This window comes from Poecilia formosa, unplaced genomic scaffold, assembly GCF_000485575.1.
Source record: "Poecilia formosa unplaced genomic scaffold, Poecilia_formosa-5.1.2 Scaffold48, whole genome shotgun sequence".
Classification (NCBI taxonomy): domain Eukaryota; kingdom Metazoa; phylum Chordata; class Actinopteri; order Cyprinodontiformes; family Poeciliidae; genus Poecilia; species Poecilia formosa.
This window is the reverse complement of record NW_006799987.1, coordinates 504,092-519,421: the sequence shown is the minus strand read 5'-3', so window position 1 is coordinate 519,421 and position 15,330 is coordinate 504,092. Positions and strand designations below refer to the sequence as shown.

At 38.1% G+C, this 15,330-nt stretch overlaps 1 protein-coding gene across 2 annotated transcripts; it reads left to right on the top strand.

The window, feature by feature from the left end:
* The first annotated feature begins 1,230 nt into the window (after window positions 1–1,230).
* On the top strand, window positions 1,231–13,635 carry ehd2b (EH-domain containing 2b). 2 transcript variants are annotated; one of them, XM_007552336.2, is made up of 7 exons: window positions 1,231–1,549; window positions 3,067–3,437; window positions 5,220–5,396; window positions 7,935–8,050; window positions 10,916–11,328; window positions 11,688–11,852; window positions 13,005–13,635. In XM_007552336.2, the coding sequence occupies exons 2-7, from the start codon at window positions 3,217–3,219 to the stop codon at window positions 13,551–13,553; spliced, it is 1,641 nt and encodes a 546-aa protein (XP_007552398.1). In that variant the 5' UTR covers window positions 1,231–1,549; window positions 3,067–3,216; the 3' UTR covers window positions 13,554–13,635. The 2 variants fall into 2 exon arrangements, with proteins under 2 accessions (XP_007552398.1, XP_007552399.1); XM_007552337.2 differs by having other exon boundaries at window positions 1,233–1,549; window positions 7,935–8,032.
* Window positions 13,636–15,330: the final 1,695 nt, after the last annotated feature.

Here is a 15,330-nt window from a genome sequence, read left to right as displayed (position 1 = left end):
AATCATCAGGCTAGTTAACATAGCCACTGGTGGCAGCGAAGAAACGGTTTTCCTGTAACAGTGACGGCTTTGATAAATATGTAAAGCATATATTTTTTCTATAAAAGTTATATATTTAACACGCTAATCACAGGTATTCAATTTCGTCTACGATGTAATGTAGTTTTTTTTCTGACAGGCAAAAGTTTGGGTCACCCGCATAATGCTGCTCAACGTTTTTTGTCAACCGCCAATAAAAATCAAGAAAAGTCTGGAAGCTATCGAACTAGTTGCTCTTGCTAACAACTCTTGCTAGCTAGCTTTTTTCCCGCCGCAATCATGGGTGAGTGCAAATTTATCGCAAGTTAACTGGACGACGTTCATTTTCGCCACTTGCTGCTATGAGTTAATAAAGAAAATGTATATTTTACAGTGTGAGAAGCACAGAGGTGGACAGAGTACTTCAATTTATTTTTATTGAAGTAAAATTAAAAAAGTATTTGGTAAAAAAATCTACTCAAGTACCGTTTAATATTTAAAGATTACTTCATCAGCCTGACCACAATTATGTGCAATTTTTTAAATATTTCAAAGACCAAATGATTCTTATAAATAACATAATTACAAAATAACAAAATCAGGCCGAAGAAATGTTTTTCAAAATCAATGTGTTTCAATATAAAACTATGCAACTATAACAAAAACTACAGATGTGTATCTTAAGTAAATAATTCATTTTTATTGATATTAAAACAGTTCCAGTTCCACTGGCAGATTGTTTTACTAATAACAGGACATTTTCCCTGTTAAGAGTGGGAGGGGAAAAAAATCAATATTAAACAATTATTGACTTTAAACAAGCTCCTATGTCTTGCTAAAAGTTTCCTGTAAGTGAGTTATATGTTACTTGAAGTGTAATAAGATATTTGCACCAGAAACTAGACCATTAAAACTAGACCATTAAAATACTTAATAGTATTTCGGTCTAATAGTTTGTGTGTTTTTTGGATTGTAATGGTTGAATCTGTGCGTTTCTTGGTACATAATAAATGTTTCCTCCATCATTTTGCCACCAGGTGGTGCTTCCACAGTGAGTCTACAGACTCTACAGTGTTTAAAATACACATTGTTTCATGTTTAGTAGAAGAAAACATGAGCATGAGGTCATATGATTTGAAATATGCACAAGAATGTTGTGTCATTTAGAAAAAAAAAAAAGAAAAAAAAACTCCACCCAAATAATTTACCCCTCCTCTGAAGATCCACACCCTCTGGTCACTCCTCTGCAGAACGTTGGCGCTCAGTGCCCAGGCATCCCTGCAAGAGAAGGAGGGTCTGTCAAACTCAAACAAGCAAAGGGAGAGAAAAAATTTCCCCCAGTGAGTGTTTGCCTCGTGTTTTTCCAGCCAGCAGATCCAGAGCTCATCTGAAATGTATTAAACCCTGGAGAAAGAAGGATCCTCTGTAATCTAGCCGACGCTCCGCAGAGGGATCCTACGTGTACCAGCGGCTCTTCTGTCTCACTCTCAGGGCGAATCAAGGTGCTTTGGGAAGAATCCTCATCGACTTGGTAAATTCTGCATTTTAAACTTCATATCTTGCATCTAATCCCTCTTTTTATTATGAACCTTTCCGGTTTTAATAGAATTATCATTTTTCTGCTTATCATTATTGCAAAAGTTGTTGTTGTAGCAGGGTATAACTGTAGTTTCTTGTTGTTCCAAGTCCAAACATGTGTTGCAGTTGTGGTTCTGAAACCCACAAGACATTTTCCACCAAACCGACTCCAGAGTCTCAACCAAAGTTTGGACTTTTCTGCTTGGCGATTAGATGTGATGGCAACCTTTAATGTCTCTCTAGAGTTCGCCATTTTGACTCTTTCCACTCCACTGTGGTCTTGTGACATGTCAGAACTGTGTTCCCTCTTCTCCCCTGGGCAAAAAAAAAAAAAAAAAAAAAAAGATGATTTATAGCCCTGCTGGCCTCACCTCTTTGCTGCCATAATGAGTTCAGTTCCCAACCCTGAGCTTCTGTTTATGTAAACTCCAGTCAAGAGATCACGTTTGAGGGTGAAAACTTTGAAAAGCTGCACCCTTCCTCCACATCCATGCACATATTTGTGGGAGACGCAGCAGATAAAAGGAACGTCTTACTCATTTCACTGTAAAGAAATGAGCTGTGCCTGTGCAAATCCCTCACATTTTCCACTGAGAGCATGATGTTTCTTTTTTTTTTTTTCAGGCGTACTCTGTACTGGAAAAACTCAAAACCTTACCAAGTATTTTTGGTTTAGTTTCTAGAGCAAATATTTAATTACACATGAATATCTTTCTAAAAGTAAGCTTTTTAGAAAGATATGAGATCTTAAGTAAATAATTCCTTAATATTGATCAAGAAAAAGTTATAGTTCTAGTGGCAATTGTTTTAATCTGAGATGTTTTTCCTATAAATTTAACTTTTTTAGTGAATATTAAGGAGTAATTTACTTAAAACAAGCTCTCAAATCTTTCTAAGAAGTTACTTGTAAGTTGGTTTTATCTTATTTTAAGTTTACTAAAACATTTCCACAAAAACTAGACAAAAATACTTGGTAAGATTTTGTGTTTTTGTAGTGAACAAAGCCAACATGGCTTGGAAAGTAAGTACACTGCAAAAACACAAAATGTTACCATGTGTTTTCATCTAGTTTTTTGTGGTAATATCTTAGTACAGTTGAATTAAGACAAAACTAACTTACAAGTAGCTTGTTTTAAGTAAGTAATTCCTTAATACAAAAATATTATTTCCACTGGTAGATTATTTTCACTTAAAACAGGAAATATGGCTTTTAATAATAAAATCTACATTTTTAATCTGTATTCAAGAGGTATTCACTTAAAACAAGCTTCTATTTCGTGCAGAAAAGTTACTTGTAAGTTAGTCTTGTCTTAATTCAAGAGTACTAGAAACTAGACAAAAATACTTGGTAAGATTTTGAGTTTTTGCAGTGTTGGCAGTCTCTAAGACTGTTGGCAGGTCTTCATCATCAGCTGCTATGTTTCCCATATATATTACCTGCTTTCTCTCTGTCTTTGGTGCACATTTCAGGGGTTAAAGGTCGTCATTGTTGGAGCTACTTCTTCGGTCCTATCATTCCCCACGCTGCGTACCGAATCCATCTCAAGCACAAAGTGAGCAGCTTTCACATAAACACAGGAAGCACCTGAAGGCTCAGACAGGAATTACAAGCGTCAGAAAATGTCTCGCTGGGGGCGTAAAAACGTGAAGAAGGCGCCTGAGGTGATCCGCACGGTGACAGAGGGGCTGAAGTCTCTGTACCGTAAGAAACTGCTGCCTCTGGAGCAGTACTACGGTTTCCATGACTTCCACTCCCTCAGCCTGGAGGACGCCGACTTCGACAACAAGCCCATGGTTCTGGTCGTGGGTCAGTACTCCACTGGAAAAACTACGTTCATCAAGTAAGACCCTGCAGCTTCGCTGAAGATACAAATGTTACAAAAACACAAAGTCTTACCAAGTGTCTCAGACTGCGATCCAGCCCAAATATCTTACTACACTTGAAATAAGACAAAACTAACTTAGAAGTAACTTTTCTGCAAGAAATAGCAGCCTGGGTGTGCTGTGGTGGCGCAGGGCCAAAGCATAACCCAGGTGTTAAGGCCTTAGCCCTCATGGCGGTGGTCGCAGGTTCGATTCCCGGTCTGGCGACGTTTTCTGCATGTCTTCCCCTTCTCTCATTACCCTCCTTCCTGTTGAAACTACTTTTAAATAAAGGCCATGAGAGCCAACAAAAACTTAAAAAAGTAGAAGTTGGTTATAAGTAAATAATTCCTTAATGTTGATGAAAAGTACAGATGATTTCACTTATAAACATAATTTTTCCATATTTTAAGTGAAATAATCTGCCAGTTAAACTAGAACTTTTTTATCAGTATAAGTAATAATCGACTTAAACTCTTATTTTTTGCTGAATCGTTACTTCAAGGTTGGTTTGGTTTCATTTAAAGTGAACTGAGATATCTGTACTACAAACTAGATCAAAAATACTTGGTAAGATTTTGTGTTTTTGCAGTGTGGTTTCATTATTTACCATCATGTAAATGCTGGTAAATGCTCCAGATGAGACCATATTATTTATATATATATCTTTCTTTTTTGAAAACTAACACAGGAAAACTAACACAGGATACCTTCCAGAACGTGTGTGGTGAAGCACAGTAGTGGCAGCATCATGCTTTTCTTCAGTAGTGACAGGGAAGCTTTTCAGATCTGGGTATGGCTTCACGTTGCAGCAGGAAAACAGCTGTAAGCTGCAGCCAGAACTACAATAGACTTTATATGTAATATCATAAGGTTTATATGAAATCAAATTCATGTGTTGGAATGGCCCAGTCAAAGTCCAACACAAAACTGCAGTTGTGAATCTTGGGCAAGCCTAAACAGTTTTCTTTACACATCAGAAATCAAGAATTTTTTCCTGATTCTCAAGGGCAAATTGCTTATTTGTTGACAGTTACTCCAAGAATATAAAATAATAAAGAAATACAAATCAAAGCATCAGCATTAAAAAATATAAAGCATCAAATTATAACCAATTTAAACATGACACAAATATTAAATGTATTGTTCTTAAATATATATTTTACTTTAAATAAAGTCTAAAACATATAATTTATATAGGTTCAAACTAATTTGAAGAAGCTTGAGCAAACCAAATGCATATCTGTGAGAAATAAAAACTGAAACACTGCAAAAACACAGAATCCTACCAAGTAGTTTTTATCTAGTTTCTAGTGCAAGTATCTTATTACATTTAAAATAACACATAACTAGCTTAGAAGAAACTTTTCAGCAAAATTTAGGAGCTTGTTTTAAGGTAATAATTCATTAATATTGATGAAAAATGCTTGTTATATTTCACTTAAAACATGGTAAAAATGTTTCTTTTATAAGTGAAATAATCTGTCACTGTAGCTAGAACTAGAATTATTGTCTTAAAACAAGCTCATATTTTTGTCTTATTTCAAGTGAACTAAGATATTTGCACTAAAAACTAGATTAAAACTACTTGTTAAGATTTTGTGTTTTTGGAGTGTTCACAGTGACACACCTCTTTCTGCTGATCCATCAGATAAACAAACTCCAAACTTTGTGGTTCTGAGTTGATTAAAGCTGCAGACGTTCATTAGTTTCCCAGTCAGGATCAGCCTGATGTGAACGGTTCTGCGTGTGACGGACAGGTATCTGCTGGAGCAGGATATTCCCGGGAGCAGAGTGGGCCCTGAACCCACCACGGACTGCTTCACTGCCATCATGCACGGGGAGGTGGAGGGCGTCATCCCCGGGAACGCCCTCATCGTCGACCCCAACAAGCCGTTCCGTAAACTCAACCCCTTTGGAAACACCTTCCTCAACAGGTGAGGCACGCAGACGCTTCTATACCCTCAGGATTTTACAGCATTTCCACTGAGAGGGAGGGAGTGTGTGACATACTGGTGAGGAATGAGCGGAGTGTGTGAGTGTGTGTGTGAGGAAGTTTGTGGAAAGTGTTTTAGCTCTTTGGTATTTCAAGAGCTTGTGCCAAATTTCGGAGAGAGGCGCCCCCCGGCCTTATTTGTGGAAAAAAAGGGAAAGACAGAGCGAGTGGGTGATGAAAGTACGCAGTTTAAGAGGCAAGGTCAAAGGGCGGCACAGCCCCGCGGGGAAAAGACAAACATTTATAGCTATGCTGCAAAAAAACATCACAAAACTTTACCACGTATTTTTGTCCAGTTTCTACTGCAAATATCTTTGTTGCCTTGAAATAAGACAAAACTAATTTAAATAACTTTTCAGCGAGTTGTAAGAGCTTATTTCTTATTATTGATTAAAAACATAACCACTGGATTATTTCACTTATAACGAGACATTTACATTTTTTCAGTTTTAAATTCAATCTTTTACATCAATAGTGAGGAATTATTTACTTAACACAAGCTTCTACAGCTTATTATTTCAACTGTACTAAGATATTTACCCCTGAAAACTATGTTAAATCAACTTAGTTTGATTTTGTGTTTTTGCAGTGTAGGAGAATAAGAAGTACTTTCTATTCAAATTCAGAGCTGCCACACTGCAAAATCACAAACTTTTACCAAGTATTTATCTTAGTACACTTGAAATAAGACAAAACTAACTTACAAGGAACTTTTTTATGAACATATAGGAGCTTCTTTTAAATAATTTCTTAATATTTATTTTAAAAAGTACTAGTTCCACTGGCAAATTATTGTGCTAACATTAGAAAAATATCTTGTTATAAGTTTCACTTTTTAAGCAAAATTAAATAATTATTTACTTAAAACAAGCTCCTACAACTTACTGAAAAGTTACTTCTCAGTAAGTTTTTTCTTAATTTCAAGTGTACTACGATATTTGCACTAATAACCAGATAAAAGATATTTGGAGAGATTTTGTGTTTTTGCAGTGTAGAAGTTATTTCCCCTGAAACTCATCTTCTGAGCTGCCAGTTGTTAGATCTAAATGCCAGCAGCAGTTCAGAGGGGAGCAGAAAGACGTCACAGGAACAAGCAGCGCTCCTGCTAATCGGAGCTCCGTCTGATGCGAGTTTTCCATCAGGGTCATGTTTGTGAAGAAATCTGCGTCTCCTTTTGCGTTGACTTCCTGTCTTGGAAACCGGAGGGGCCCGTTAAGCCTTTAAAATGCAGGAAGTGGGGTTGTTGTTCTGAGCCCTAGATCGTTAGCAGATCTTATTGTTTGATTCTGGCAGTGATGGTCATTTTCCTTCAGGAAGCCCAGAGCAGCAAGGCCGGCCTGCACACAATGGGCCGGCTGGGTGTGTGTGTCGGATCTGTGGCTCACACTGACTGACCTCTTACCATTCTCATTTACTTTAAAGAGGATCGATTATGCAAAATTCACATTTTTACACTTCCATTTGGGTTTTTACTGCTTCTAGAAGCAGCTCAAGTGGTTAAAAAAAAAAAACACGGGTCTGTTTTTTAGCGATAAGTTAAAGTATTTTGGTGACTGGAAAATTAACCATTTCAAAAAACGTTGGAATGTAAAGTCACCAATCAGCAGGCACTGCCTGTTACCTAGCAACCACAAGCTGAACTCCAGCACCTTTGGTCAGCTGGTTTTACCTCTGTACTCTACAAAAGGCCAAAATGTTACCAAGTTTTTTTTGGTCTAGTTTTTAGTGCAAATATCTTAGTACACTTGAAATAAGACAAAACTAACTTGCAAGTAACTTTTCAGTAAGATATAACAGCGCGTTTTCAGTCAGTTGTTCCTTAATATTTATGAAAAAGTTCTGATTTCATTGGCAGATTATTTCACTTATAACAAGACATTTCCCCATGTTTTAAGTAATATAATCTGCCAATACAACTAATATGTTTTTTAATCATTATTAAGGAATTATTGACTTGAAACAAACTCCTATATATTGGTAAAAATGTTACTTGTAAGTTAGTTTTGTCTTATTCCAACATATCTACACTATTAACTAGACCAAAAACCATTTGGTAAGACTTGGTAAGCTCCAGCACGTCAGGTCAGCCTACAACTGTATGCGCTGTACAATGGCTGCTGGAAAAGACAAGTGTTTTGTTGTTGACTTACCATCCAGAAACTACTTGATGCATTCTTGTTGGTTGTGCAGATGGCTTTACTAATGCTTTTCAAAGATGTACGATTGTATAATTGTCATCTGTTTGCAGCCATTTTTACTTGAGTGTAAACGTTGAGTTAGGGGGCGTGGCCAGCAGCAGCTTATTTGGATTTAAAGAGAGGCCCTGGAACAGCTAAAATCTCATTCTCTAAAAACGATTTATAGACCATATATTTATCCTAACCTGTTCAAGGAAGCATAATAGGTCACCTTCCAGCTTCTTCTACTGTATTTTTACCCCCATATTGTGTAATTCTCCTTGTTTTGACCTGTCGTCCAGATTCCAGTGCGCCCAGATGCCCAACCAGGTCCTGGAGAGCATCAGCATCATTGACACCCCGGGCATCCTGTCCGGCGCCAAGCAGAGAGTCAGCCGAGGTGAGCGGGGTGACAAAGGTGAGGAGAGGGCATGAGGTCAGGTCGGCCTAGAGAGAGAGAGGCGCTCATCAGCTCATAAGCTCATCTCCTCGCCACTCCTGGCTAACTCATGGGATCGGTTTGTTCCACCACCAATAACACTTGGCAGCAGGACTCACAAACATCCCTGCAGCCATAAACTCATAATTAAGCACAGAGACTCTGTCAGCACATCTGGAAGAATGCACTGTTGAGAAATCTCTTCCATCATCTTCATCTTGCATTCATTTATTCTAACCCATCCTGCAGCCGAGCCGTTCTTCCTGCTAATCCTGAATGATTCATCGCTAGCAGTCGGCTTCACCGCTGCCCGTTTTGTTTTGTGTTTCTTTTGATTTTTATCTGAAAGGGTACAGGTCTACGTCAGCACAATGCCAGGATGGAGAGACATCAGCAATGACTCCATAAACTGTTTTAAATACTTCATTCCACCAAAAAAAAGAAGCAATGCTTTTTCAAATGTAAATATCAAACTGAAAATACAACATTTCCTGAATAAATTTTAAAATTGTTAATTTTTTTTGCACTTAAAACAAAAACAAAAAATGTACCAGCAAATAAACTGTTTTGAGCAGCTTAGCAAACACCTGGTGGAACTGCGAGCTTGCTGAACTCCTAAGAGCTGCTACAAACAGCATAACGAGGAGCATTGTTGGGACAACATGCTGGAGGCAAATAACACTGCAAAAACACAAAATGTTACCAAGTATTTTTATTCTGATTTGTAGGTCAGATACTTTGGTTCGCTTGAAATAAGATACAACTTACAGTTACTTTTATTATATGGTAAAATTTTGTGGTTTTGCGCTGAGCTGAAGCTTCTTAAAGAGACAGAGCCCCAATTTAATGGCAGAAATTTTTCTAGATAATTTCGCATCATTTTATATGATGCAAGGTCAAAAATCTTTTAAGTTGTTTTAACATAATATGGAAGAAAGCAGTTTTTTTTTTCTAAAACAAAATGGCGGCACAGCTCCTTCAGAGACAGAAACAAAATAATTTGACTGAAAGAGAAAACTGCATTTTAAATTACTGCTGTAAAAGCTGGTTGCATAAGCAGCTGGATGTTGCACTTAGATTTTCCCCATGCCTGTATTTGGATAATGTACAATTTGCTGCCTTACATTTTCAACTATCAATCAACAAGAGTTCCTCCTCCAGCCTGAAGCTGCAGAGATGAATGGCTTGTTGCCTGAGGCGCTGACAGGAATTAAAAACATTTTCAACATTCTTCATCAACACACCTCTCCAGAAACAGTCTCACTCTGTTTCTTCAGTCTTTTCAGCTGCACGACACAGAATTCACTCAGTTAAAGTTGAGACAAGATTTTCTGCTGAAGGAACGGCTAAAAAAAGGAAGAAAAGATTAGTCCAAGTAGAAAAATTGCTGTTCCTTGCAAAACAAGCGTGAGAATCTTAATCTGCTGAACGAACGCACCAGAAGATTCTGATTAGAGAGAAAGAGCTGAAAATATTTTATATGGAGCCCAATGGAGGACAGGGTGACATTCTTGCGCTCAGGGAGTGTTTCTAAGAAAACCGTAAAACCTGCATCAATGGCACTTATATTTCCTGAAAGCAGATGCTTGTGGCTACATTTTGATGCATAAATTGTTTCTGTAGAGTGAGATATTTCCAATCAGCAGCATTTTGTTTGTCAGACTTTCAGTTGTTAGAGTGGCGCGCTCTGGCAGCCGAAGAATTCCGTCACTGGATTACAGTGTAAAGCTGAAAACGGCCAAAAATCTGCACGAAACTTAAAGCATGATTTTAGAAAACCCGTCAGAGATATCAGTAAACTGAACCATCTGAAGATAGATTAACTTCTTATGATTTGTTTGAAAGCTGAATGGAGCTTCTAGGCCGAAGTAGGCAGATGTCGTAAGCTGTCAAAGAGCAGAAATATCTTTCTGAATTTTGTGGAATTCTGAAAAATTTCAATTCATTTTAGTGTAACTGAAATTTGCATAAAAGTTTAAATATTAAAAAAAAAATAAAACTGAAATTACAAAAGATATAGCAAAAGTCTCCAGAAAAAGCTGAATGTTTTATATGTAAATTGGTTAAGTCTATGGCAGCATATTGGGGCCAATGTCTATAGATGTCTCATTTCCACCAAAAAACTGAAATTTTCTGGAAAAAAACCTGGAAATTCTCTGAGTTTCTAAAGTCAAAAATCTCTCAACTTTTGAAAATTATTAGAGTTTAGAAAGCTGAAGATTTTCAAAAAAGTTTAAAAGTTTTTTTTGTTTTTTTTTTAAACTTGATTTTCTTTCTAGCAACTTTGTGACTTCCTTGAAAAGGCTCTAATTTTGAAATTAATCAAAAGTCAATATAAAATTTAAGGAAAATTTCAGTTTTTTCTTGCAAATTTTTCAATTTCATGAACTCTGAAATTTTCTTGTTTTTTTTTCTAGAAAATATTTTTAGATTAAACTCAAAATTTCTGTTTATTTTATTTTATTTATTTATTTTTTGCACAAATTTTCTCAAAATGTAATTCAGGGTTGTTGTTTTTTAATCTACAACGGTCCTAATACGCCACTGTTGTTGAAGTATGCAGAAAGTTTTTTTTTTATCCCTGTATTTATTATTGTGTTTGAACATCAGCCTGGCTACAATCTCATGTACTTACATATCAATATAAATACATGAGGGACGTATTGTCTCATTTTTTAAATTGAACTTGAACGATTAAGCGCTGCACAGATGACTGAATGAAAGGAAAGAAAACCAGTCTTCAGAAGAACAGAGTCTTTACTGCAGCCGGCTGCAGGCGATGTGCAGATGTAGATAAGATCGGTTAATCTGTGTCATCTCTTCCTGCTCTCGCTCATCTCTCAGGCTATGACTTCCCGGCGGTGCTGCGCTGGTTTGCGGAGCGGGTGGACCGCATCATTCTGCTGTTCGACGCCCACAAACTGGAGATCTCGGACGAGTTCTCGGAGGCCATCGGCGCCCTGAAGGGCAACGAGGACAAGCTGCGGGTGGTACTGAACAAGGCCGACATGGTGGGCACCCAGCAGCTGATGCGGGTCTACGGGGCGCTCATGTGGTCCCTGGGGAAGGTGTTCGGCACCCCGGAGGTCCTGCGCGTCTACATCGGTTCCTTCTGGTCGGAGCCGCTGCTGGTGCCTGATAACAGGAAACTGTTTGAGCTGGAGGAGGAGGATCTGTTTGCCGACATCCAAAACCTCCCTCGCAATGCAGCTCTACGCAAACTCAACGACCTGGTGAAGAGGGCGCGTCTGGTCAGGGTAGGCGACCCGGAGCTTCTGTCTGAAAAACACTAAACACTGCCAAGTATTTCTGTCTAATTTATAGTGAAAATATCTAACACACTTTAGATAAGACAAACTTTTCAGAAAGATATAGGAGCTGGTTTTAAGCAAATAATTCCTTAATAGTGATGAGAAATGACTTATAACAAAATATTTTCCCGTGTTATAAATGAAATAATCAGCCAGTGGAACTAGAACTGACGTGGAACAAGCTCATATTTCTGTTTTCTCTATAAATTAGACAGAAATACTTGGTAATATTTTGTTTTTGCATTGCTGGACTTAACTCTGTTTCCCCCCGAAGTAGTGAACCAACCGGGCTTCTCTTCCTGCAGGTTCATGCTCATATCATCAGCTACCTGAAGCAGGAGATGCCGTCTGTCTTCAGGAAGGACAACAAGAAGAAGCATCTCATCCATGAGCTGCCAGTGATCTTCTCTAAGATCCAGCTGCAGCACAACATTTCTGCAGGAGACTTCCCCGACTGCGCCAAGATGCAGGTCAGTCCTTAAGTTTTGCACATTTTGTCATGTTACAGCCATAAATATCAATGCATGCTGAGGGATTTTATGTGAGACACCAACAGAAATAAGTGCATAATTGTGAAGTGGAAGAAAAATGAAATACTTTGCATAATTTGGCATGACACAACCATCACTGTGTTTCTCTGATGGTGTGACAAGTGAGCCTTGATTTAAAGGAACTCAGTGTTTCTGCTTTTTTGCAGTTTTCTGGAAGCTTGTTCCAGATTAGTGTTCATTTATTTTATGGGGGACATGTCATGCAAAATTCACATTTTACCCCACATTTTTCTGTACTTCCATTCGGGTCTCAACTGCTTCTAAAAAAAAAAAAAACGGCCCAAGTGCTTAAAAAAACAACCCAGCTGTTTTTGGCAATAAGTTCATGTTTTTGGTGTCTGAAAAATTATCCAATTCAAAAAACTTCCAAATGTAGCATTGCAAATCAGCAGGCACTGCCCGTTACCTAGCAACCCCAGAAGCTCAGCCCGTTACCTAGCAACCCCAGAAGCCCAGCCTGTTACCTAGCAACCCCAGAAGCCCAGACCGTTACCTAGCAACCCCAGAAGCCCAGACCGTTACCTAGCAACACAAGCTGAGCTCCAAGACTTTTGGTCAGCTCTGTATTTGCTATAAAAACACAAAATCTCACCAAGTATTTTTGGTCAAGTATCTAGTGTAAATATCTTAAATAAATATTTCAAGAGTACTAACTTATAAGTAACTTTTCAGCAAGACATAGGAGCTTATTGTAAGTTAATAATTTCCTCATGAAGATAAAAACAGCACTAGTTGCACTGGCAGATTATTTCACTTATTGTATGAGAAAAATGTCTTGTTATAAGTGAAATAATCTGCAAATGGAATTAGAACTTTTTTAAATCAATATAAAGGAATTATTGTTTTAAAACAAGCTTCTATATCTTGCTGGGAAGTTACTTGTAAGTTAGTTTTGTCTTATTCCAAGTGTACTAAAATATTTACACAAGAAACTAGAGCAAAAATACTTGGTCAGATTTTGTGTTTTTGCAGTGTGATGGCACAAAATGTGAGCGCGTTCATGCATTGTATTGTTATTCATGTCGAATTTAAACTACCAGCTAACAAATCAACGCTGCTGCTTTCTTATAGGAACAACTGATGGCTCACGATTTCACCAAGTTCAAAAGCCTGAAGCCGAACCTGATGGCGGCGCTGGACGAGCTTCTGTCCTCCGACATCGCCAAGCTGATGCCGCTGCTGCGCCAGGAGGAGCTGGAAGCCGGAGACCAGCCCGGAGTCCAGGGCGGCGCCTTCCTGGGGACCCGGGCCGGGCCCTTCACAGAGGGTGACCCGTTCGCGGAGGAGAACGGCGAGGAACACGAGGAAGAGGAGGACTGGGTGGTGACCAAAGACAAGCCCAAGTACGACGAAATCTTCTACAACTTGGCGCCCAACGAGGGTAAGCTGAGCGGCACCAAGGCCAAGGACTGGATGGTGAGCACGCGCCTGCCCAACTCGGTGCTGGGCCGCATCTGGAAGCTGTCGGACGTGGACCGGGACGGCATGCTGGATGACGAGGAGTTCGCCCTGGCCAGCCATCTGATCGAGGTGAAGCTGGAGGGCCACGGTCTTCCTCCAGAGCTGCCCAATCGGCTCATCCCGCCGTCCAAACGCAGGCAGAAGGGATCGGATGCTTAGAAACACAGCAGCAGCCCGACGGATCCCGCTGCTGGTGCAGTTTGGCTACGGTTTGTGTTGAGTCAGGGCCTCGCTAGGAAAATAAAAAAATATTGTTACAGGAATAAAGTCATGAAATTATGATTTTATTCTACAAATATTTCGACTTTAGTCTAAGAAAAATACGAATATATGCTCATAATATTTCAACTTTATTTACATATTATTACGACTTTTTTCTCGCAATATGACTTTTTTCTCTCGTAATATTATGACTTTTTTCTTGTATTAGTTCAACTTTATTCTCATTTTATTTCAACCTTATTCAAAATAAAATTCACTTTATTCCCGTAATACTATGAGTTTATTCTCATAATATTATGATTTTTTTCTCGTTATTTTATGACTTTATTCCCGTAATTTTATTTTTTATTTTTCCTTAGTATGGCCCTAATTCTCTGTTGTACTTATCTCCTCAACCCCATAAAAATGTTTATCTACATTGCTGTGCAAAAGATGTGCCTTCTAAAGTGTCAGACTTCCATTTTATAATTTAAATTAAGTTTATCAACCTAACAGTGGTAACCCAAATGGGGGGTGAGAAGGGGACGTGGCCCCCTATTCAAAACTGCTATCCACCTCCCTGGCCCCACCCAGAGAATCATGTTCAGGCATCATCTTCTCCAATAGAAACATATACCTAAAACTCAATAAATAAATTTATAAAATTAAGAAAATAATTTAAAAAAAATAGTAATATAAGAAATACATACAAGAATATGTATCTTTTTTGTCTTTTTTTTGTTTAGCTATGCCACCCTGAGGTTTTCTTGAGGTGCCACAGCATTTACACTTTAAAATAAATGCAATAAGGGATGTTGTGTCATTTGTTAAAGAAAAATACAAAAAACTAGAAATATAGCTGAAAAAAGGAAATAGGGTCTAAAATGAGAATTTAAATCAGATTAACTTAATCTTAAGTTACTTAAAATCTTTAATTACTTAAAATGTAACTATTGCAATGTGTGAAAGCTTAGCTCTGCCCCTAAGCAAATTAGGAAAGATTCCACTGAAGTGGGTGGGGCTAAGATATGGAGGGGTGGAGCCAAGAGATAGGGGGTGTGGCTAAGAGTGAGGATGAGCAGACTGGGCTGGAAGTATCACTGTTTATTTTCTTTTTTAGGTCCCTTTAATGACTTTTTTTCAAAATAAGTGACAAATATAGAGACTTTTCTTCTGTTGTAGATTTTTATGGCGACATCGCCCTGCATCTGAAAAAAAAGAACAACAAAAAATAGCCCAAGAAAGCCTTTAAATCCACTAACTAGAGTACTTTAAAAGAACAGAAAAGTCTGGCTGCATGGAGGCAAAACATAAATACATTTTTGCACAGTGTTGTATAATTTCCTAGAGACTGACTGTACTCTGGCGCAGCTGAACATAGTTTATTTAAGCGTAGCTTCCTGTAAGTTACCAAGTTTGGCTGCTTCCTCTCTTTCTGCTCTTGAAAACGAGCTTTTGAAAATGTTTCCACTCGTGTTTGCAGAAGGTAAAAACTTTGAGAGCTCTTATTAGAAAAGTATAGTCTTTAAATGTAAACGTTAGATTCTCAGTGGTAATTTCATCGTGAAGTTATTCTGCTTGGCACTGTTTTTTTCCTCCCACATTTCCAGGACCAGCTTAGCTCACATGATGCATTTATAGCATTTTCTATAAAAAGAAAGCAGCTCAAATCTAATGTATTTCACGTTGATGCTTCTCATGGTTTTGTGCAAACTCTATATGGTATTATTTTTAT